This window comes from Acinonyx jubatus, chromosome B1 (genome assembly GCF_027475565.1).
Source record: "Acinonyx jubatus isolate Ajub_Pintada_27869175 chromosome B1, VMU_Ajub_asm_v1.0, whole genome shotgun sequence".
In the NCBI taxonomy this organism is placed as follows: Eukaryota; Metazoa; Chordata; class Mammalia; order Carnivora; family Felidae; genus Acinonyx; species Acinonyx jubatus.
The window spans coordinates 185,488,141-185,511,647 of NC_069382.1; the positions used below are offsets into that span (position 1 = coordinate 185,488,141).

Here is a 23,507-nt window from a genome sequence, read left to right on the forward strand (position 1 = left end):
CTACATAGGGCTCTGCACTGTCAGCACAGAGCCTGCTTGGAATTCTCTCTCTCCCTCTCTCTCTGCCCTGCCCTTGCTCATGTGCTCTCTCAAAATAAACAAATAAACTTAAAAAAAAAAAAAAAACAGAAGTAGACCCATGTTGATTTTCTGCTTTTAGCCTTTCCTCTATGCCATGGACTATAGCTGTAATTCAATCAATCTACCAAACAACAGATAACTTGGTAGACCATTTTTAACCTTAACAAGCTATACATGTTTCAACATGACAATAAGGAAATCAAGGGTCAAGACTGGGGTCCTCTGTCCAATGGCGGCAAGAGGGCGAGATGTGTGATTCATGGAGGGGTCTCTAAGTGCAGTTCTTAACTTATAACAATTCTATTAGATAATGTACATTCTGTTTAGACTATTATATAGAAAATCAGAAAGATTTGTTGTTTTGTGTTACGTAAAGCCTATGCCATGGGTACCTGATAAGGCCTGGGAGGGAGAGCTGCCTCCCTGTTTTACTAAAGAACACTTCTGCAGGTGGGCCTAAGGCATGGGGTGCAGCGCCTCCAGGCTGGCCTTGGGGAGTGCACCTTTTCAAACTTGGGGAAAAAGATGTGCTGAGGTATGTCACTTTCTTTTGCTAACTCGGGTTCTCCTCCCTTGGCCACACAGAACCCAGGGATGTGGTCTTACGATTATGTTGTATTTTTTTAAATTTGAATTACCCTTGAGACTGGGCTCTGATTTGGAAGGAAATGGACCCAGGTGTTCTCTAGCAGTGAGGCTAGATTGGAGGTGGTTTCCTTAAGGCCTGGATGGACAGAGGGACAATATGGATTCTTCCTGACCCTCCATCTTTAGAAAGATTGGCACTTTTCAGTTTGGAATGAATGTAGAACTTTTTTTCCCCCCTTTTTGAAAAATGTTCTGACCTAAGCACTCCCATTTTGTACTCCCCCCCCCACACTGCATTGTAAAGGGTTTTAAAAGATTCAATGAAATGATTTCTGATGAAAGCACAATAAATCAAGTGTAGGACAAGTCCAGAAATAAACAAAAAGCCACAAAACTCAGATGGCTTCCCTTTTTGCTTGATGTTAAAAAGTGAGTGGCAGTGCAAATAGATGGCTTTGGGGTCAGACAGACCAGACCTGGACCCAAATGAGGTCTCTATTACTTCATAGCTTTGTGAACTGGGACAAGTTTTGTCAAGTCCTTGAGGCTGTCCCTTAGGAACTATGAAACAAAATCATACCTACTTCCTAAAGTCTCTGAGGATCATGCTGGACACATAGCATGTGCTCAGTAAGTATAATTTCTTTTCCCTCAAACCACAGGTACATCTGTGACTTGCTTTACCAATCCCAACATAATGGCTGTTAACTGTAGTGCAGGCTTTTATTTTTAAATGAATCTCCTAGTTGTGATTATCATGAAGCAATTACATCATTCAACTTGCTGAGCAGATTCACTCTGCAATCCTTGTGTTACAACCTACTATGGTTACTTGAAGACTTGTCTGTTTTCCCTACTCCCCTGGGCAAGAAGGGATACTTCTTCAACTTTGTAACATTTATGCATGTATTAACTTGTTCTCAGCATATGGTAGATACTCAATAACCAATGGTTCCTAACAATTCAAAAAGTCTTTCAATGTGTTAAGATCTTCTGCTGAAAATTACAAAAAAACAGGTGCTCTGAACTTTCAGGACAATTCCAAAAATATTTTCAAGAACGTCTTGGAAGGGTTAACATAATTATGCAGAATCCCAAGGTTACTATTTGGCAGGAAATAATGCAAACTTTGTGAAAATGCCCGTCCTGCTGAGGAAATCACTTACATTGACCTGCTCAAGAGCTTTAGCTTACTTACCTTTAAAATGAGTTAATTTTATCAGTCAATTCACCTCAATCCAATGTGATTTAATTCAATGTAACTCAATTCAATATCACATGCTTTCTTGCTCCTTTGCCTGAAAATTGAAATTCTGTACCACCAGCTTACACTTGCCCCCCACTCTACCATCTGCTCCCCCCGCCCCCCCCCCCCGCCCCCCCACACACAGAGAGGAAGGTTCTCTTCTTTGTGGGTCCTCTCCTCTGGACTCCTTCAGAACTTTGCCCACACCTCTGTTCCTCATCTCTTCCTCGTCTGCTTTCTTGTTGGTTTAAAAAAAAAAAAAAGTCCAGAAACTGCACTCTATTGTTCCAATCCCTAATCTACCCTTCCAACTCTATTTCTTGTTTGTTCACCTTAAGGTCTTAGCTCAGCAGAAGTACTTCCTGTTATGCCATACAAGTCACACATTTAATTCATTGTTCATTCATTCATCATCCAATTTGGTTAATAATTATCCTATTATCTACATTAGTTGGCAACTGGTAGCACAGATAATATAAAATGATAACATCTGACAGAACTTTTTTTTCTTTTTCTTTATAGCTTGGTCTTGACCCCAACAAAAGCAGCATCCCAGGCCCATGCATTATTGCTCTCACGTATGTGCTCTCTCACTCTCTCTCTCTCTCTCTCCCTAAGACCTTGCTGTGTGGCCTCAGGTGTGCTGTGTAATTTTCAGCTCTTTTGAAATAATAAACCTCGAATTTTTCTCCAAAATTTTCTGAAGGCTTTTGCTAAAGGGCACTTTGCAATCGTAATACGAACCACAAGAACCTGTCCAACCACAGCAGCGGTTATTGACAGACTGAGACAGGCACAAAACAGGTCTCTTAACACATATCCAGGGCTCTTTCTTTTCTATCCATGCTGTCCATCTTTCAATGGCTGATCACTATTGGTCAATGGCCACAATACCAGGAATCAACAACTTCAGAATTAGTCTGTGGTGAGAATCACAGGTCTTGGGGACCCACTGGATTTGCAACAGAGCTTACCTCCTACATAGAGCGGAGAGTCAAAATTCAGAGTTGACTGCTTTGACAAGTTGGTGATGATTTTGGGGCTCCCTCCATCCACAGAAAGGGAGAGACTCTGATCCAGGGCAAGTAGTTCCACAATGTGGAAGTTTCCATCATTGATCGTCTCCACGCTACAAAGAAAAAGCAACGTAACTAATGCTTCAATTTTCTTTTTATTAACAAAAAGAAGTTAAAATACAAACTTCAGTAAGCACTTCTTAGGAAAAAGATACTCCTATCTAACATTAATAAAGACAAACACTAGTAGTTGATTTCAAGATAGAAGATGAAGTACAATCAATTTCTACTTTTTAGGAATGGATACAAAATAAGCTTGTTTTCCCATTGGGAGGGGTGGAAATGGATACACTGAATCACTCTCTAGTCATATTCTTCCACTATGTAGAAATTATAAAGGATAATTTATTCTTTTGCTTTTAGATGCCACTAAAGTTTTGTTTTTCTAGATACTGTTACTCCAAATTGTATTTAAGACAAAGAACCCACATTGGTGCCAAATATCCTCTACAGATTATCACTGGCTTTGATCTTTTAAATGCTGCACAGTAAGACTTACCCGAACACACACACAGATACAGGAAGAATCAACTTGGTGGGATCATTGTGCTTGGTAAAATGTATTAACTGATAATACACTCTTCCCTTCCTTGCATTTTCAGAGGGATGGCCATCAAATGAGATTACTGTGAAGAGGTCTATGCTCACTGGAGAGTAACAGATTCAATGGAATGCTTAACACAGTCATAGCCAGTAGTGTTGACAATGCTTCTTCAGTTTTCTATTACTTTTAAGGGACAGGTCTAACAGTCATTCCAGAATTTGAGAGGGCATATGGAAATTCACAAAATGGCTAAAAACAAAAAGATTAAGAAACAAAGATAAATGAAAAATGGGGAGTTAAAATAAGATGAACTGGGGTACAATTACTAGGCAGGTGCTATATGGCTGTGAAGTGTGCTTGTAAATCTAACACATGGGTTAACAGCAAAGAGGAGCATGGGACCAATGAAGAAAACAAGAATTGATACATGGCAGTGTCATGAATATTTAACCTCCCACCATGGGGGCAAAATACGGCATAATGGAAGTTGGGGCCAAAAGTAAGTAGCGAATATTAAAGACCCAATGTGCTGGGATATCAACTAGGAAGACGGAAAAAAAAAGGCTCAAACATGGAAATATGGGAGCATGTGATGGAGAAACTGTGCATACTTAATATTCCCTATACAAGCCGATTGCTTGAATTTCTGGGTACTGATATTTAAGATTGCAAATAGGCCACGCCTGGAAAATAACAGAAAAAAATGTGTTGACATATCGGTATGGTTCTCACCACAGGTGTCTAATCATATCCCTTTGTTTGCCAACACAGAATAAAAAGTTTTTGTGGTTTGACCATACTCTAAACCATTCTGCAGAACTGTGAAAATATTTGAAGTTTTCTGGTTTTAAATGGTTGCAAGAGTTCACACGTACAAAGATCTTTGATAATTTGTCTCAGATATCATCTTTTGAATGATAAATATTAAATCTGCCAATCAATGTTTTTATCTTCTGCAGATTTAATTATCCCGACACTCAACACCATTAAAATCAACAGAGGAAACAATATACAGGAAAATCATTCACTAAAAAAGTTGGATACCAACTGCTACTGGTCTTAAATAGGATTGTCTTCTAAAGGAATATACCAGATGGTATTATTAGCTAATGGGTAAGCATACAGATTTTAGAGTCAGATGAACCTGGATTTGAATCCTGGTCTTGTATTTATGAAATGTTTGACCTTAGATAAGTTACTTAATTGCTTATACACTTCAGTCTTCTCTTCAGTAAATGTTAATATATATTTCACCCTCTGGTGATTAATTTGAGGTCATATGAAATATATATTTTTTTACAAGTGCAGAGTGAGACATCCAGCATATAGAAAGTGCAAAGTTAAAAGTTAGGTATCAGCATCACCATCACTGCCACTGCCATCATCATACAAATAATCCAGTATTATTTCAGTATCTTCTTCAGGAAGAAATTAGTTAGCTTTATTTTTGATGTTAGCTGTAAAATAATGCTAAAGACTAGCAGAAATATAACAGCTTCTTTGGGGGCATATCTTGTTCCAGTTACTAAAGTTTTACGTAAACTATTAAAATGAAGATGTGCATAGAGAGAGTGGGGACCAATTAATTGCTTTTTCCATTGTGATCACATACAATATGTAAGTGGTTTTCTATGACTGCTCTATGAGCACTGACCTTGATTGAGTCATAAATATTAACATGGGACTTCCTTTTTTCTTTACATTTGCAAAGAAAAGTCCCATTTGTACTAGAAAATGGGTTCCTGGTCACACATCAGTCTTAGACAATCAACGCTGGCATGCCATCGTTAGTGTTTGATGCAGTATAACTGAGTAAGCTACTTCAAAGCAGGAGCCATGTGTTATTTATTTCTGTATTCCTTAATGTATCCAGGAAAGTTTCTGATAAAGAGTAGATGCTCAATAGATGTATGTTAAGTAAATGAAATGCGAGGGAGGTTTATTAACAATAACATACAGTTTTTTAGCACTACTAACTGGATTATGGGTATAGTAAAGAGGTTTCAAGCAGACCCAGGGAAGGACATCCGAAAGATGAATTTTACTTAATAATTTGGATTTTTCAGTAGTCATATTCTGCAGGAAATACTGGGAGATAAATCTGGTTCAGTGTGTCCTCCTTAAGATGTGTGACGTTGGATTAGTGTGACTTCAAGTCGTTTTTCTGTTTTATTTTCCTCATCAGGGAAATGCAAATAATAAGACCAAAGAATTACTTAGCCCAGACTATCGGCCGGGTGCTGTTCTAAGAACTTCACATGTAATAACTCTTTTAAGAATCAAAACAACCCTAACAACCGGGCACTTAGGGTACTCAAGGGGGCAAAGCCCTCTGCTAAAACAGATTGGAAGCTGGGGTTCCTGCTTCTAGAGTACACATTTTTAATTATTACGTGCCACATTTACAATAAAAAACCTGAAAAGTAACTAGTACTATACAAATGGCATGTGTTCTCATCACTACCAAGCTTCTAATAGGGGATTTTTCTCCCAAATATCCCAAGAATAACGTTCTATGAAAAAAAAAAAAAACACTTATATGATGGTTACACAATTTGGTACATTTACCAGAAATCATCGAATTGTAAAAAAAAAAAAAAGAAAGAAAAAGTAATAATCTTATTAAAAAATGTTTATTTTTGAGAAATGGAGAGAGAGTGAGAGCAGGTAAGGGACAGAGGGAGAGGGAGACAGATGATCTGAAGCAGGCTCTGTGCTGACAGAACGCGGGACTCGAACCCACAAACATGAGATCAGGACCTGAGCCAAAGATGGACTTGTAACCGACTGAGGCCCCCAGTCGCCCTCAAAGTCATAATCATATAATTCGAGTCTGAAGGTTATGAGAAGACATAAAGTACATAGATTTCAAACATGGAATGGGATTCTATTTTCCCAATCATATGTGAAATTTAGACTGGTTAGATTTTTTTCCTCCCAAAAGTTATTACTAAACTTAATTCCATTTCTATTTCCCTGGAATTAAATGAGGCCTCACCATGGTCTTTTGACAGATAAGTAGTGTGAAATTAATATTTTTAGATTCGTTGCTCATTAAGATGATACTGTGTGTATGAGCCTGAAGAGAGGACTTGAGAGCTAAGAATATTCTAAATTGGGGTTTCATGCTGCCCTTTGAAGCAGGAGATTAACCAGGGGATGTCCAGAAATCCTTTGCCTCTATACCATTTAAAATAAAAGCAGTGACTAACACATCAGTTGTTACAAGATACTACTGAGCCATCATCGATTTTACAGTCTATCCCGGTCATTCTTACCAATCCACTCACAATGCACAACATCCTTTTGGGTTCTGAGAAGTATTGATATGCTCTTTCACTACTCCCGAGGGAACTGTGTAGTTGATGACTCATGAGAGTCACAAGTGAATCACTTAACATTGAGACTTTCCACTGGGAACACACATCGAATTTATTACCATTAGTATGCATTTAGTTTTACTACACTTGCCTATTAGCTGAGATTTTGTTTTCTTGATTTTCTCAGTGGATATATGAAAACAAAGCAGTTACTCAACTATGTCTTGTGGTTTTGTTACAGAAAAAGAGTTTAAAAACTCAGAGCCTAAAAGAAGAGAGGCTCTAACTTGCCTATGGGGATTTTTTCTTTTTTCTTTCTTTTCTTCTTCCTTCCTTCCTTCCTTCCTTCCTTCCTTCCTTCCTTCCTTCCTTCCTTCCTTCTTTCCTTTTCTTTTTTCTTTCTTTTCCTTCCTTCCTTCCTTCCTTCCTCCTTTTTTTTTAATGTAGGATGCATCAACATGACATTTTTATATTTCTATCTTGACTTTAAATCTTAAGGTATTTCAATAGTTTAATAAAGGCAAACAGTTTACTTGGCTTATATAAGCTCTAGTTTTTCCCCTTAAAAATTTAAAGAATCTGTTGGCATATTCTATGCAATGAAATAGGAATCAGAAGCCAGACCAATTCAACTGGTCATCTCATTTTGATTATCTCTGGGATGAAGATACTTCATCTGTGGAGATGGTGATAAAATATTTCCCCGTTTACGTCTTCAAATCAAAAGGAATAGGAGGTCAAAGGGGATTAAAGGTACTATTATTATTTTTTAAATGTTTATTTATTTTTGAGAGAGACAGAGAGTAAGAGCAGGGGAGGGACAGAAAGAGAGGGGGGCAGAGTTCCTGAAGAGGGCTCTGATGCTGAGAGCAGAGAGCTCGATATGGGCTTGAACTCATGAATGGCAAGACCATGACCTGAGCCCAAGTTAGAGGCTTAACTGACTGAGCCACCCAGGTGCCCCAGGGATTAAAGGTATTAATGCAGGTGCATACAAGTTTTCAAAGGGATGTCTTACAAAATAATTGATTGACCAAGCATACTTAGATTTTAATAAGTGCTTTTGAGGCAAATTACCTAATTTAAATAAAAATGCACTAAAAAAAGGGACTTATATATTTGAACGTACAGTAAGAGTCACATGTAAGGCAATGACACTTGCATTTACCTTCCTTATCAGGATATCTGAGCGTCAAGGATATCCATAAGCCACCAGCATCAGTAATTATCGTGAGCCACTTGTGCCCTAGCACTATAGCAGGGATCTTACATGTGTTACTTCCAGTTCTCCAAACCACACATGAAAAACAGGTATATTTCCAATTGTTTAGACTAGGAAATAGAAGCCCAAAGGGGTGAAGTAACTTGCTCAAAGTTATAAAGCTGGTAAACACTGCTGCCTTCCCATACGGCATTATCAAGAACTGCTGAGTGTTTACCTTGGAAATGAGGCCTCGCAGATTCTGTCTATTGTTTGTTTTTCCAATGAGACTAAATTCTTCTCCTTCTCGTTTTTTTTTTTTTTTTTCATGTAAGACTGTAAATTGCATAACCCAGAGGCTGTATAGCCAAACAAACCTAATAATTGGTAGGGAAAAGTCCTCTGATGTCGTGTTGTTCCCTAAATACGAAAACTGCTTAACGCGTGGTACAATTTCCGCTTTCATAAGATGGTTCATCTGATTGCCTCATTTAAAAAATTGATTTAACTTTTAAAAATTACAGTTGACACAATGTTAGTTTTAGGTATACAACACAGCAATCCAACAGCTCTATACATTATGCAGTGTTCACTACAAGTGTAGCTAGCCTCTGTCACCATCTAATGCTATTACAGTACCACTGGCTATATTGCCTATACTGTACCCTTTATCCCCGTGACTTATTCATTCCATAATTGGAAGCTGGATTTCATTTTTATTTTATTTTATTTTATTTTATTTTATTTTATTTTATTTTATTTTATTTTTAGAGAGAGAGAATATTTATTTATTTTTAAGTTTATTTACTTTTTAGAGAGAGAGAGAGAGAGTGCACAAGCAGGGGAGGGGCAGAGAGAGACGGAGACACAGAATCCAAAGCAGGCTCCAGGCTCTGAGCAGTCAGCACAGAGCCCGATGCGGGGCTCGAACTCGCGAACTATGAGATCATGACCTGAGCCAAAGTTGGACCCTTAACCGACTGAGCCACCCAGGTGCCCCTGAGGAAAAGAGAATCTTAAGCAGGCTCCCATGCTAAGCACAGAGCCTGATGCGGGGCTCGATCCCAGGCCCCTGGGATCATGCCCTGAGCTGAAACCAAGAGTCAGATGCTCAACTGACTGAGCCACCCAGGCACCCCTGATTTCCTCATTTTTAAATAGTAGTTGACTATGTTTCCCAAGAAGCTGTCTGGTTTGGAAAATAACATTAATCTGAATCTAAAGAAAGAAGCGTACCATTATTGTTATTATTATTATTATTATTATTATTATTATTATTATTTAGGTTTCTGCTTGTCTGGATGAAAAAAAATGTCACTTTGAAGGGCAATTGTTAGCCTGCTTGAGAAAAAAATCCATGCCTATCTCAGGATCTACTGCTGATGGTAGCTTTAAGTTTAGGCAGTCAACCTCATTCATTCATTCATTCATTCATTCATTCATTCATGGCATTATTACCAAGTCCCTTTTCATGCTATTCTCTCAGCACAATAAAAATTAGGCATGTGTGTGATATTCTACATTCATTCACTTGTTAACAAACTTCTGTCATCTCTGTTGTTGCAGATCAGGTTCCTTAGACAGTAGGGTGCTGGCAGTGTGTAAAACCGGTTCCCTGACACAAGAAAAAGAGTCCGGACTTGTCGCATTTGCTAACCGCCGTGGTGGACACATCCCCAACACGGCTGATTTCTACATCGACATCACGCATGATGTCCCAGGATTTGGATACAGGAAGAGATGCACACCACTGGCTCTCGGAGCACAGCTCAAATATATTCCTTTTACACACATGGTTCTCAAATTGTGGTCCCTGGGCCAGCGCATCACCTGGGAGCTTGCGGCCATGAACGTGTGGGAGCTCATCCGAGATCTGAATCAGAAACTAGAGGTGTAGCCCATTGATTTGTTTTCTGACACATTTTTCAGGTGATTCTGATGTGTGCTATCTGAAAACAGTAGCTCCCCACCCCTGCCTGCATGGCTGGCCCTGTTAGTGGTATGTAGGTCTGCAAAAAACTTCAGTCTTCTGTCAGATAGAAGAGATAAAACCAGAAAATGTGCAGGCTACTTCAGTTCTGTGAAGGAGGAATAACTGCTCCATCTTGGGTTCTCTTAAACATACTTAAAACTATGTTAACTGCTCTCTCTAGACATAATTCCACGATATAATGGTTCTTATATCGATCCATTTAAGACAATGACTGACATCTAAAATAAAGTCTTGGGGCACCTGGGTGGCTCAGTTAGTTGAGCATCTGACTTCGGCTCAGGTCATGATCTCGTGGTTTGCGAGTTTGAGCCCAGCATCGGGCTCCGTGCTGACAGCTCGGAGCCTGGAGCCTGCTTCGGATTCTGTGTCTCCCTCTCTCTCTGAACCTCCCCTGCTTGCACTCTCTGTCTCTCTCTGTCTCTCAAAAATAAACATTAAAAAATCATATTAAAAATAAATAAATAAAATGAGGGGCACCAGGGTGGCTCAGTTGGTTGAGCATCCGACTTTAGCTCAGGTCATGATCTCACTGTTTGTGAGTTAGAGCCCCACATCTGGCTCTCTGCTGACAGCCCAGAGCCTGGAGCCTGCTTCAGATTCTGTGTCTCCCTCTCTCTCTCTGGCCCTCCCCCGCTAGCACTCTGTCTCTCTCTCAAAAATGAATAAACACTAAAATAAAATAAAATAAAATGAAGCCTTTTAAACCAAAAAAAAAAAACCATAGAGAAACAATTTAATGTATAATTATTTTCCCCTAATTTCATCAGATTTCATTTACTAAATTAAACAAAATCCATTTCCATCAATGTTGAAGATTAACCAGACACCTGAAAAGAGGCACTCAAAGTACAAACTTATTCCCACACACAGTGTTCCAACAGCACATTAAATAATGCAGAATTTGGAAAATAAATTTTTACTACATTAAATGTTTTATAACATAACATCATGCAATTAAACTGAACATATTTTCTGGTGTAACAATATGTAAGACTACTCCCTTTTAAAACATTAGTGTATTTTAATAATGTTACATAAAGTAGAAACACCAAGATTTGAACATTTAATTCAACCAGACAAAATAATTACTAAGCAATTTATGGGAGAGCAGATGGCCACAGTGTTATTGATGGCTTTCTCTATGATGATGGAGAAGGAGTACCTTTCATCAGAGGTCACATTTTAGTAGGGCCTGAGCAAGGTCAGAAGCATTTGGATAAATGCCAGAAAATTAGTAAGGGCAGAAGGAAGACTTGGGACCAATTTCAAGTTGAAGGTGAGGGAAAGAAAAAGATGAGGAGGAACTCCAGGTTTATGACACCTCTCAATGACAGTAAGAATGTGACAGGGACACAGGTTTGGGTGAAGCAAAGAAAATAAGCTGTATTTCGGACATTCTAAATTTATGATCCCAATAGCTAGCACTATTTGGTATATGTTGTCCTAAATATTTTTCATGTATCAAACATAAAATTCTTACTACGATCCCACAAAATGGAACCATGATCCACTACACCCATTTACCAGGTGAGTGAGGCCCAGAGAGCTTATGCGATTTACCCGTGGCACACAGTTACTAGATGGCAGTGCTGGGGCTTGAATCAAGGCAGACTATCTTTAGAGCACCTGTCCTTTTCTATTTAATTTTAGTTTGAGTGGTAATGGCATTCAAATGGCTCAAAAATCAAAATGATGTGAAGTGGTGTTCATACACAAATCTCTTGCTTCCATCCCACTCTTTGCTCTCTATTCCTAGTTTCTCTCTCCTTTTAAAAAAATATTTACTTATTTATTTTGAGAGAGAGTGAGAGAGTGCACATGTGTGAGCACAGGGAAGGGGCAGAGAGAGAGAGAGAGAGAGAGAGAGAGAGAGAGAGAGAGAGGGAATCCCAAGTAGGCTCCTTGCTCAGCACAGAGCCGATGTGGGGCTCTATTCCACAACCTTGGGATCATGGCCTGAACTGAAACTAAGAGTTGGATGTTCACCTGACTGAACCACCCAGGCGCCCCATTCTGTTTTTCATTATGCAAATGCATGGGCATAAAAATACATGTATTTATTTACCCACCTTTGACACTCTTCTGCCTTCTTTTTCTTTTGAACAGAGCACCGCACCTTGAAAATCTTTCTGTGTCCTACATAGAAAACCTCCTCTTTCCCTTTCCACCTCCCTTTTAAACAGCACATTCCATTGTATAAACTAGAAAAGGGCTTTTTCCTAACTTTTGTTTTTATAATCAATGATGCAGTGCAGTAGTTGTGCACATATCATGTCTGTATCTTCAAGTATATCTGTGGCACAAATTCCCAGAACTGGGATTTCATAGGTTAGAGAGTAAATGTATTTGTAACCTGGATACATATTTTCAATTGCCCTCTATGGAAATGGTAAACAATCTGTACTTCTAGCGTTAATGGATAAGGATAGAGAATACACTTTCAACTCCCCTGCTATACTCCAGAAATAGATACCAGAAAAATGTTCCTGTATTGCTACATGTAGATGAGAATGAAGACAATGTGAGTGAGGAGTGAGGACAGAGCTAAGTTTGGGATTTAATACTCAGAGTGACTTTATGGGGTACGTGCTGTATCGTTATTTATAGCTATGATTTATGAGACACAGAAACATTAAGTATCTGCTCCAAGTTTCTCCCCCAGTAATTGGTCAAGCCTAGATCTGAACACACATCTTAGCACCAGGATTTTTACTTGTCAAAACTAAAATCTCCTAGCTGCTGAAATAATTCAACTGTTCTCTATAGTTTCTATTTCACAGAAGCATTTGTTTTCTATTCCATACTGAAGTATTAATATATTCATACACATATAATATACACATATCAATATCAATCATCAACCAATCAACCAATCATCTGTCTATCTGAATTCTAGGTTATTGTTGCTTTTCTTTTACCTAAAAATAATGTGATGACTTTTCTTATACTTAAAAATAATGTGATGATTTTCTTAATTTTTGTGCCATAAATCAAAAACCAAGAGTTAAATGAAAACTGTTTTCCCTGGACCTTACAACAGATGCCCCCATTAGATGATCTGCAAACAGAGAAGTGAACTTCTCGCTCATAAAGAAAAGCATATTATGTGATATTATTCTTTTTTGTAAACTTCATGTGGTATGCTCTATTGTTTGTCAGGCAATGATGGAAAGAACATAGACTGAAGATAAGCTCTTTATGGTAACTTCTCATTTTGATATAACCACATGGGTTTCTACAACTTATCTAGAAGTATTTTAAGTATATTTTATGTGAACACTAGCTTTAATAAACCAACTTCAAGAACCTTTACTATGGTTTCTGAGAGTGCTGTGCTCTTTCACTGCATAAAATAAAAGAGAAAAGTAAAAAACAAAAATGAACCACAAAACCAACATTCTGAAACTTTTTTACAGGCTCAAACAAATTGAGGCTATATAATTTAAGGCCTAGCAATATCTAAAATGTTGGCATTAATTCATCACCATTTGGACATGAAATTCATACTCCATTTGGAAACCAATAATGATGTGTTTGTTTCCATGCTCTAAATATTCCCAAGTGGGTTACCTCACCACTAAGAGGACTTCCTGAATTCCATTCATGGCCTACAATTGGCACCTACTTTCTCGGGACTGTTACAAAGGATCGGGATAGGACGCAAAGGGTTTTGAAGCACACTGATACACACATCAATAATATAGAGGCCAGGGGTGCCGGCTGGTTAAGCGTCTGACTCTTGATTTTGGCTCAGGTCATGATTTTACGGTTTGTGAGATCAAACCCCGCATCAGGCTGGGTGCTGACAGTGCAGACCCTGCTTGGGATTCCCTCTCTCTCTCTCTCTCTCTCTCCTGCTTGCATTCCCTCTCTCTCTTAAAATAAATGCATAAATATATAAAAAAAGGTAATATAGAGGCCAGTATCTCCAGCTTTATGTCCCAATCAATGCCCCCAAAATGTGTCATCAGTATTTGGCTTACAGATGCTTTTTGTTCACCACATATAGTATTTTTTTAAAATATGAATCTATACTTAAAGGATGGAATACTTATATTAAAACATCCAGATTTATGCCTTTCCTTGAAAACTCAGGAGTTGTGGTAAAACTGGGGCCCACATTTTCCCATGGCAGCATTTAGGGAGAGTTGGGTAGATGCAGTCTGGCCCTGTTTTGACAAAGGTTTGCTTCTAGCTCACTTCTGTCACAGACACTTCTGTTACACTGCCAACATCAAGTCTATTTATCATGGAAGTACTAATGTAATTTTAAAAAGTTTGATTTTTTCAAGAGTAAAATGATGAGAACACAGTTTTCTCTTGCAGCCGGCCTGATTAGTTCATTTAAGTTACCTGCCTGAAAAACCCTGACTGCATATGACTTTGTGACCTCGCTCTAATTGGTGGCAGTTATTTCTATGATAGTGAATTAGTGTTGAGATCCAACAGAGGTTAATCTTATGCAAAAAGCACATTTCCAGCGAAATTTATGCCCCATGAATACGACTCCTTTTGTATCTTCAAAATATCATCATTATCATTGTGTTATTAGGGAACTTCCAAAATAAATCACATTACCGGTCACATATTATGTGTGTCCCTTGGCTTATTATGTGTAATCTCCCTAAGAGCAAGGGTGTTGTTCCTTAAAGCTTGGATCACGGCCTGGCACACAGTAGGTGCTCAATAAGTACTGCTGAATGAAAGGTAATGTTAAATTCCTCACTGTGCTGGGTATCTTGCAGTTTCTTTTCTAGAGCTACTCTCCACCTGTATTCACTCTGCTCTGGGGTCTGGGAGACTCATGTGCAAACTACATTACTGTGATCAGCGGGTTCCTTTTTGTCTGGAATTTGATTTGGCCAAAGGGGAGCACAGGCAGGGGGCTGTTGGGCAGGAGAAGGATGGCTGGGTATTTAAACGTCCTGGTTCCTCCTCCAAGGACTGACTGCATCCCTTTGTTGAAGGTCGCATCTCCTGCCAAGGCAGTCCTTGCCACGAGTCCCTTTCTGAGCATGGATTTCCAAGAGTGCTGCCTCCACTTACCCCTTCAGGCATATGGGCAGTAGCTGTATCCCTCGTTACTGGCCCCAGGTTACTGTATTATCCCTACCAATCTTTGTAAAAAGTCCCCTTAAGAATCTGTCCTCCATTATCCAACTTGAGTATGGCACCTGTTCCTGCCGGGCCCCTAAATAAGACACCGATCGTAAGCCTGCTGTGGCCAAATTACTCCCTCCCCTCACCATTACAGAAAAATAGAGGAGAAACGGCTCTTCTCTCAGTAACCAAGAGATGTTCACCTGTAAATGGCAGAAGCCGGGTGGGAGCCGGTGTCGTAGCTGGCACGAACCCGTCCCCGATACAGTTCGACGGCAATATGGTCCTTGTCGCCTTTATACAGGAGGATTCCACTGTCTTCGTCTGTGGCAATCTAGTAGGAAGTAACCCTGACATTAGGACGCACCGTCATCCACACGTACTTCATCAAAAAGAAGACTGCTTAGTGAAGAGTTTTTCCTACAGCTTATTTTTTCCTTATAGCTATGAGAAAACAGTAGCGCGCGCTGACAGGACGACTTGAAAGGTGACCCGTTCCTAAATTACTTTGATGCAAATAGATTCATAAAGAATTAAAAAAAACCAACAACACAGTAACAGACACTTCAGTAAACACCACTGGGTGTGCCTAAAACATTCTCTGCTGGAGATCTTCACTTACCTGTTCTTTTCACTCCTGTTCCAGGTTGTCTTTATGGCATATATGAAATGTAACTGCACTGAGTGAGACTGATTTTTATATTCCACATAAAAAAACATTCTTCACAGTTATGGCATGAACAGTGGGAGATCTGTTTTTATCCTGCTTTCTAGCCTTTGTGGGCTTTTGAGGACCAAGTCAGTAAAAATTAGGATTTCTACCTGAAACCCACTAGGTTCTTCTTGTAACAATCTGGTATGGCAAATGCTGGAAGACAGGGAGACAGGCTTTCTACGGAAGGCCTGTCTGCCTTCCTGAGTCCCATTCCTCATGACGGTTAAGGACACTCACTCATGACACTCATGACACTCACTTGGAGTGTCAAGGTAACCTGAATAAGGAGTGACGCCTATGTTAATCGGCTAAGGTCATCTGAATTAAAAATATATTAAAATATTTTTCCTACCAGATAAAATAAACATGCAGTCCCAGCTTGCCCCTGCGTGTCCTGAATTCATAACTCCTAATCTAGTCTCACCTCCTTCATGCAGGTCCGAATGACTTGCTTAAGGGGACACAGTGACTTGGTGAAAAGTCTTAAAATAAGATCAGTTTGTTAATTTCATGTCGCTTCTTAAAGTTTCTGGGGGAAGAGTTAAAAGACAACAGCTGAATATTTTGTCAAGATGTCTTGTCTCACCGGTGTTCTCCTCATCTGCAGAATTCCTAACAGCACCCTCCCCACCCCCCCTGGCCCCATCTCACAGGGCACAGAGCCTGAACTCTGAATCATAAAAAAAAAAGGGAATAAAAATACCTTTACCAGAGCACAAACCATATATCTTGTTGCGCCCTATGTGTTTCACAATCAAGTAGTGAATAAAAATACCTGGTTTCCATTTAGTTTTGAAAAACACAAATGTTTTAGAGAAGAATAACTGAAGATTTTCATACAGAGAACATTTTCTGTCACTGCGTTGTACAGTCGATAACTGTCTCTTTAGGAAATAGTATCACTCACAAACTACCAGAGGTTTATGATTTAGTTAAATGTGGTTTAGGATGAAATCAGCCCTTGCTGGTGGGGGATGTCTTACCTGCAGAGTGATGTTCGTTTGTGGACGGACCTTGGCTGAAGGAATTTGAAGATAAGACTCTTTGTTTACAAAATTCACACTAACCAACTTTTCACACTTCTCTCCCTGGTAGCCTGGCAAACACTGGCATATTGGCTCATTTATCCTGATGATGCACTGGGCACCGTTCTGGCAATCAAAATTATCACAGGGGCTGGTACGAGGGAGGACCATGGGTGGAGAAAATTCGCAGAACAAGCCACTAAAGGAAACAGAAAGAATACATTGCTTTTAGTTGCGTGTGAATTGCATGAGAATTGCGGTCTTTCTGTAAGACTTAACTCTACCACAAATCTCTATTTCTACTTTTACCTGTAGCCTTCGGGGCAGATGCACGTATAGCCATTCACGGCATCTGTGCAGTGGGCTCCGTTTTTGCATTTGTTATCTTGGCAGTCATCAAAGTCAATGTCGCAGTGCTCGCCTATGTATCCTGGTGTGCAGTCACATCTGTTTGAACAAGTAGGTAAACAGTTTCGAACTGAACTGAGCCAAGGTAAGCAAAACAGTTGCATTTCATCTAGGAAAAAAGGGCTCTATCTTTAGAAAACTTAGTACACCTAGAACTAAGGTAGCAGTGTTTGTCAACTAAACTTCAATGAAAGTACATTAAAACTAAAACAAAACACTCAAAACTTATATAGAACAGGCTCATCGAGCCCCCAAATTAACAGATCCCTAGAAAACAGTTATTCCACGTTTTCTCCCTGGAATCTGTCAGAATGGTGACAATTAGTAAGCATCCATGAACCAAATGAGGATGCAAATGTGCAGGTGTCCCTCCTTCCTTCTCTCCTCCCCCCATCTTGTTTGCTTTCTTCTGTCCCTCCCCTCTCCTCCATCTTCCCATATTCTCCCTCCTTCTCCCCTCCATCCCCTCTCCCCTCCCTCCCTCCACCCTATTTTTGCTTAGAGTGTCCTCTATTTTCATTTGCTCTAACTCCTTTGAACAGTTGAGACAATGGAAGTGCTATGTTATAAAATTTACCAAAAATATTAAACACATTTTAAAATAATTAACATTTTTGTTTCCTAATAGAGAATGGATGTATTGGGGAGGCTGGGTGGCTTAGTCGGTTAAGGGTCTAACTCTTGGTTTCAGCTCTGGTCATGATCTCACAGCTCCTTGAGATCGAGCCCCATGTCGGGCTCTCTGCTGATGGTGCAGAGCCTGCTTGGGATTCTCTCTCTGTCTCTGTCTCTCTCTCTGCCACTACCTTGCTCGTGCTCTCATTCTCTCTCTCTAAATCTATATCTATATCTATATCTATATTTATATCTCTATCTCTATATCTATATCTATCTATATCTACAAATAGATATAGATATAATTTAAATAAAAGAAAAAAAAGAGAATGGATGTATTGGAATCAAATAGTATTTTATGAAAAAAAAAAAGTCAGCATTGACAATCATTATGGCAGAGGTTGGCTGACCTAGTGGAGCAGGACAGGGAAACTGATAAAAAAAAAAAAAAAATCCAGGGGCAATTCCATGGATAGCTTTCAGCTTGTTTGTTCACTCTGGTGGCCCCGGGGAAGGATGGGTCTCAGCTGCATTGATGAAGAACCATCATGCGTACACGTGGTGTTCTCTGAGCACTTCCTAGGTGCTATGCCCTGTTCAAACCACTTTGCATATGTGGATTCACGGAATCCTTCTCCATGATCCTGTGACAGCAGTATCACCACTACCTCACATGACAGGTGAGAAAACTAACAGACAAACTGGTTAAGGGATTTACCCAAGGGCACTCGACTTGTAACTGCCACAGCCAAGGTACTAAACCCAAGCAATCTGACAAGAGAGTCTGGATTTCTCACCACTGAAGGATGAAATACTTTATCGTTGCCTGTGGAGAAAGCAGCATGGCTGTGCAGTGCTTTTCAATCTGTGCTTTGAGGGGCGAAAAGGGACCCCTGAAGGGAAGGAGGCTATTGGCAGTTTCCTGTTTCCCTCCCCTCTCCCCTCTCCCCCAACACTCTCTTGTTGTGATTCATTAGTTTCACACGTTGGGCTTCCATGAGTATTTCTGTTTTGGGTTTAAGAGAGGGCTCACTGACTTTAAAAAACAAATAAACCAGGAAACTATGGCTTATTTAGCTTTGTAGAATTCCGATGTTGCAGTTAGAACTGGGTTTGTAGTCTGGCGTCATCCTTACATGTACACAATCTTGACTAACTTACTTAAGCTTCCTAAGTGTTCATGTCTTCACCTGTAACATATACAGTACAAAATGATTTCCACTTCACAGGTTTGTTAAAAGCTTAAATAAAAACATTATGCTTAAATAAAAACACTATAAAAGAATCACTATGGTGTTTAATATATAATGCATGATCAATAAATGGCAAGTATTTAAAAAATAATTCTATTAAGTCTTAATAATTCTATAAAAGTCTTTGTGGTTTACTCTTTACTAATGTTCCAGTTTTTTATTTTAAAGCCATTAGGATTTAAATGAATGAGGATAATTAAAAATGCCCAAGTGAATGTGGACATTACTGAACACTGAGGGTTTTCTCTGAAAATGCAAAATCAGGATTTAAGAGTTACTGGAGGGCTGATGAATTAAAATAAATGGGGGTATATACCCTCTAAGGAGAACAGACTTTCAGCTCCGCATGTATAAATTAGGAAAATAAAATGAGCTCACTGAGGAAGCATGCTTGCTCTAGAGCCAGTGGTTTTAATGCTAAATCCTAACAAAGCAAAGTAAACAACAAGTCTGAAGTTAAATGGATCCTAAGTGGCCATATACATTCTCAAAGAGATGGACAAAGTCTGAGAAGAGATCTTCCATCAATGTTAATGTGAGCAGAGCCGCTGAAATGCCAGGCATTAAAAGAAAGAAGAAATGCTTTGAAACACTCTGAATTATTTATCTGAGAAAAGAAATCAAAGTAAAAGATAAGAGAACCACACATTCACCACCAGTGGCTAAGAGCTGTTTCATATTCTCTTCTCTAAAATACTATTTTTCAAGCCCATTAGAACTTGGAGTCACGTTATGACCAACATTTTTTTTGTCTTTCTTTTGCTCCTCAGATCAAATTTCAAAACAAAAGAAAATATTTAATTAAGAATTCCTTAAGGTTTGTATTATCAATAAAACCTATCACATTCCCTCAACTCTATTATCTGCCAAGGAGTGAGGAAGAAAGCAAAGACTATAAAATATTCTGTTTAAGAGTCTCATGCTCTACCGACTGAGCTAGCCGGGCGCCCTAAAATATACTGTTTAGAAGCCCAAAAGCTGACTAAGGAAGATGCATGCTTGAAAATACTGCTTATGGCATATGATGGTCTAAAAATATCTCAGAGCAATTTAGGAGATTTATGAGGTATATAATAAAGCAAGAAAAGTAAAACCAGCTGTTAGCTTAGTAGTAAGAAAATGAATTTGAAGTTAACAGTACAGTTTGTCCAAACAACATTTGTCAATAGAGATTTTCTTTAGCACTTCGTGTCCTTTTGGTTTCTAAGCCCATTTTCTTTTTGCAACTCCCTTCGTGACAATGTGCAATTATTTTTTTTCCAATATATGAAGTTTATTGTCAAATTGGTTTCCATACAACACCCAGTGCTCATCCCAACAGGTGCCCTCCTCAATACCCATCACCCACCCTCCCCTCCCTCCCACCCCCCTGCAATTATTTATAATATGGGAGTGATCGCACACACTGTGACGTCACCTGCTTTCTGCTAAACTACATACAGCCATAAAACAAACTCACAAATTACTGCTGAAAACAATAGGTTCCCAAATCAGCTAACCCATGATGCAGGAGGATGCACTTCCGAGCGTGTAATTTAATGGATAGTAATAGAAGATACTGAATTAAGGAGTAGTCTTTTAAAGACAAACTCCCTCATTTTTTAGTGGTTTCCATTAAGTCTCACGAACACTTTATCTTACAATCACAATGCACAAAGCCCTGTGAAACCTGTGTGGCAGATAAACAGTTCTAGAAAACCACTTCCCTGACTGGTGAATTTCTCTGAGAAAGGATATTTGTTATGTAAGTGGTGGATTTTCAATTTGCCAAATTTAACTGCAGGCAGATCAAAGGCATTAGGAGTTAAAGTAATTGACATACAGTACTTGGGTGAACAAAATGCAATGAAGCATTTTGTATCAGTAAATTTTTCAAGAAGACGTCCGTTTTTTTGCATGGGATTGTAAACTAAAATATAATGAAAAGTAGAATTCAAAGATACTATTTTCTTTTTCAACAAGGTATCAAATGGAATCAGCAGGTGCTATAACTAAAACTGTGTTTGTATATTCTAAAATTTTAGGGGTACCTGGCTGGCTCAGTTGGGTAGAGCATGTGACTCCTGATCTCAGGGTTGTGAGTTCAAGCCCCAAGTCGGGCATGAAGCTTACTTAAAAAAATTAAAAAAAAAATATTCAAGGAAACTGGCATCTCAGTTGGTTGAGCATCTGACTCTTTAATAACATTTTTTTTAATGTTTATTTATTTTTGACATAGAAAGGCAGCATGAACAGGGCAGGGGCAGAAAGAGAGGGAGACACAGATTCCAAAGCAGGCTCCAGGCTCTGAGCTGTCAGCACAGAGCCAGACATGGGGCTTGAACCCACGAACCATGAGATCGTGACCTGAACTGAAGTCAGATGCTCAACCAACTGAGCCACCCAGGCACCCTGAGAGTCCAACTCTTGATTTTGGCTCAGGTCATGGATCCCAGGGTTGTGGGACTGAGTCCCATGTTGGGCTTTGCATTGAGTGTGGAGCCTGCTTAAGATTCCCTCTTTCTCTCCCTCTGCCCCCTCCCCTGCTTACTCTCTCTCTCTCTCAAATAAATAATAATAATAATAAAATTTTGAACAAATTGAGTAAAAAATATTCTGTAACTAAAACGAGCATAAACATTTTATTCAGATTGATTTTTGAAAGGCAGGGGTTCTGGAGATATTGGCCCTATCTCCCATTCAACTCAGAATGTCTGATAATCTGTGGACAAGTATCAAACTGTTAGAAATCCAGCTCACCTCCCATCTTCTCTTACAAAATTGTCCCCGACCTGAGTAAATTTTAATTCTTTGAATCCTATGGCAATTAAGCTGGAGTCATTTCACTGAGAGAAAAAGTATGTGAATGTGAGTAGCTATAAAACACTATATAACGGGGGTGTCTGTATGGCTCAGTCAGTTAAGTGTCTGGCTCTCGACTTTGGCTCAGATCATGATCTCATGGTTCATGAGTTTGAGTCCCGCATTGGGCTCTGTGCTCACAGTGCGGAGCCTGCTTGGAATTCTCTCTCTCCCCCTCTCCCTGCCTCTCTCCCCTGCCTCACTCTCTCCCTCTCTCTCAAAATAAATAAACTTAAAAAAAAACGCTATATAACATAACATGGGCACCCTGTCCCATGGCAGGTACCCAATACATAGTGGGCAAAAGAACAAATAATTCTATTTGTTGATTATCTGATGTAAGCACAGCTCAACTCTTGAACCCAGCTGTCTCATTCCTGAGAATCCAGCGTATCTTCTATAACAAACCATCTGTAATGTTAATCAACTACAAAACTTCTTAGAGGTAACCTATATTAGAAAAATCATCCAACTGGGAAATGTAAGACCTAGCTCCCACCTCTGCCAATGAATAACCTTGAGATCTTTGGACAGCCACCAACCTGTCTGGGCCATGGTTTCCTCATGTTTAAAATGAATTCGGACCAGATGATCTCTAAACCACTGTCAGCTCTAAGAAGAGAACCTTACTATTGATAGGCCCTTAAACTATTTCAGGATTGTAGCAAAGAAATAATTTAATCTGATACCGAACATATTTCAGGAAGATTACTGAGGAGGAAAAAGAAGCAATTTTGAAGTTCTGAGTTCACTTGAGGGAGCCCTCTATCTACAGTGACTGTATGCTTTATCATCCCACAGAAGGCAAATGTAAGGTGAAAGAGGGGCTATTAATAATTATGCTAAGACAACAGGCATAAACTGGAACTGTCCCAGGGCAACCTGGGACATAAGGTTCCCTCCATCTTCCTCACCTTGGAGAGTTAAGAATTGTTACAGACCAAAGAAACTTCAGTTACATTAAAGTCCCTATTTACCACCAACTTACATTCAGATAATAAAGTGCCTAGTAGATACTACAAATTTATTTGTCCTTCAATAGTTTTAAGTTTCGTTTATTTTGAGAGAGAGCGAGAGAGAGCGTGTGAGCACAAGTGGGGGAGGGACAGAGAGAAAATCCGAAGCAAGCTCTGTGCCATCAGTGTGCAGCCCAATGTAGGGCTTGAACTCAGGAACTGTGAGACCATGACCTGAGCTGAAATCAAGACTCAAGACACTTAACCGACTGAGTCACCCAGGTGCCCCTTACGTGGCCTTCAAATACATTTAAGTAAACACAGTCAAAGGCTAATTTATTTCATACGTGACTTCCCAGGAAGAGCCATGGAATGAAAGGAAATGCTCTCTTTCATTTTTTTAGCATACTAAAAAAAAAAAAGTCCATGTTGTATATCAGCATTTATAAAAATCCCACTGACACTGGAGAGTATGTCCCTTTCATCCCCAGCAAAGGTGTGAAGCAAGGTCCTGAAAAGAAGGTGAAGAAACAGGTTCCTGAAGA

At 39.3% G+C, this 23,507-nt stretch overlaps 1 protein-coding gene across 4 annotated transcripts in view; it reads right to left on the bottom strand.

The window, feature by feature from the left end:
• The window catches only part of SLIT2 (slit guidance ligand 2), a 373,799-nt gene that overhangs the window by 6,784 nt on the left and 343,508 nt on the right, over positions 1-23,507 (bottom strand). For all 4 annotated transcript variants that reach the window (XM_053217522.1, XM_053217521.1, XM_015085043.3 and 1 more), the window contains 4 exons: positions 17,199-17,336; positions 16,848-17,088; positions 15,353-15,483; positions 2,890-3,044 (listed from right to left, as the gene is read on the bottom strand). In XM_053217522.1, the coding sequence (XP_053073497.1) occupies positions 2,890-3,044; positions 15,353-15,483; positions 16,848-17,088; positions 17,199-17,336 (665 nt within the window). The remainder of the gene's footprint in view (positions 1-2,889; positions 3,045-15,352; positions 15,484-16,847; positions 17,089-17,198; positions 17,337-23,507) is intronic.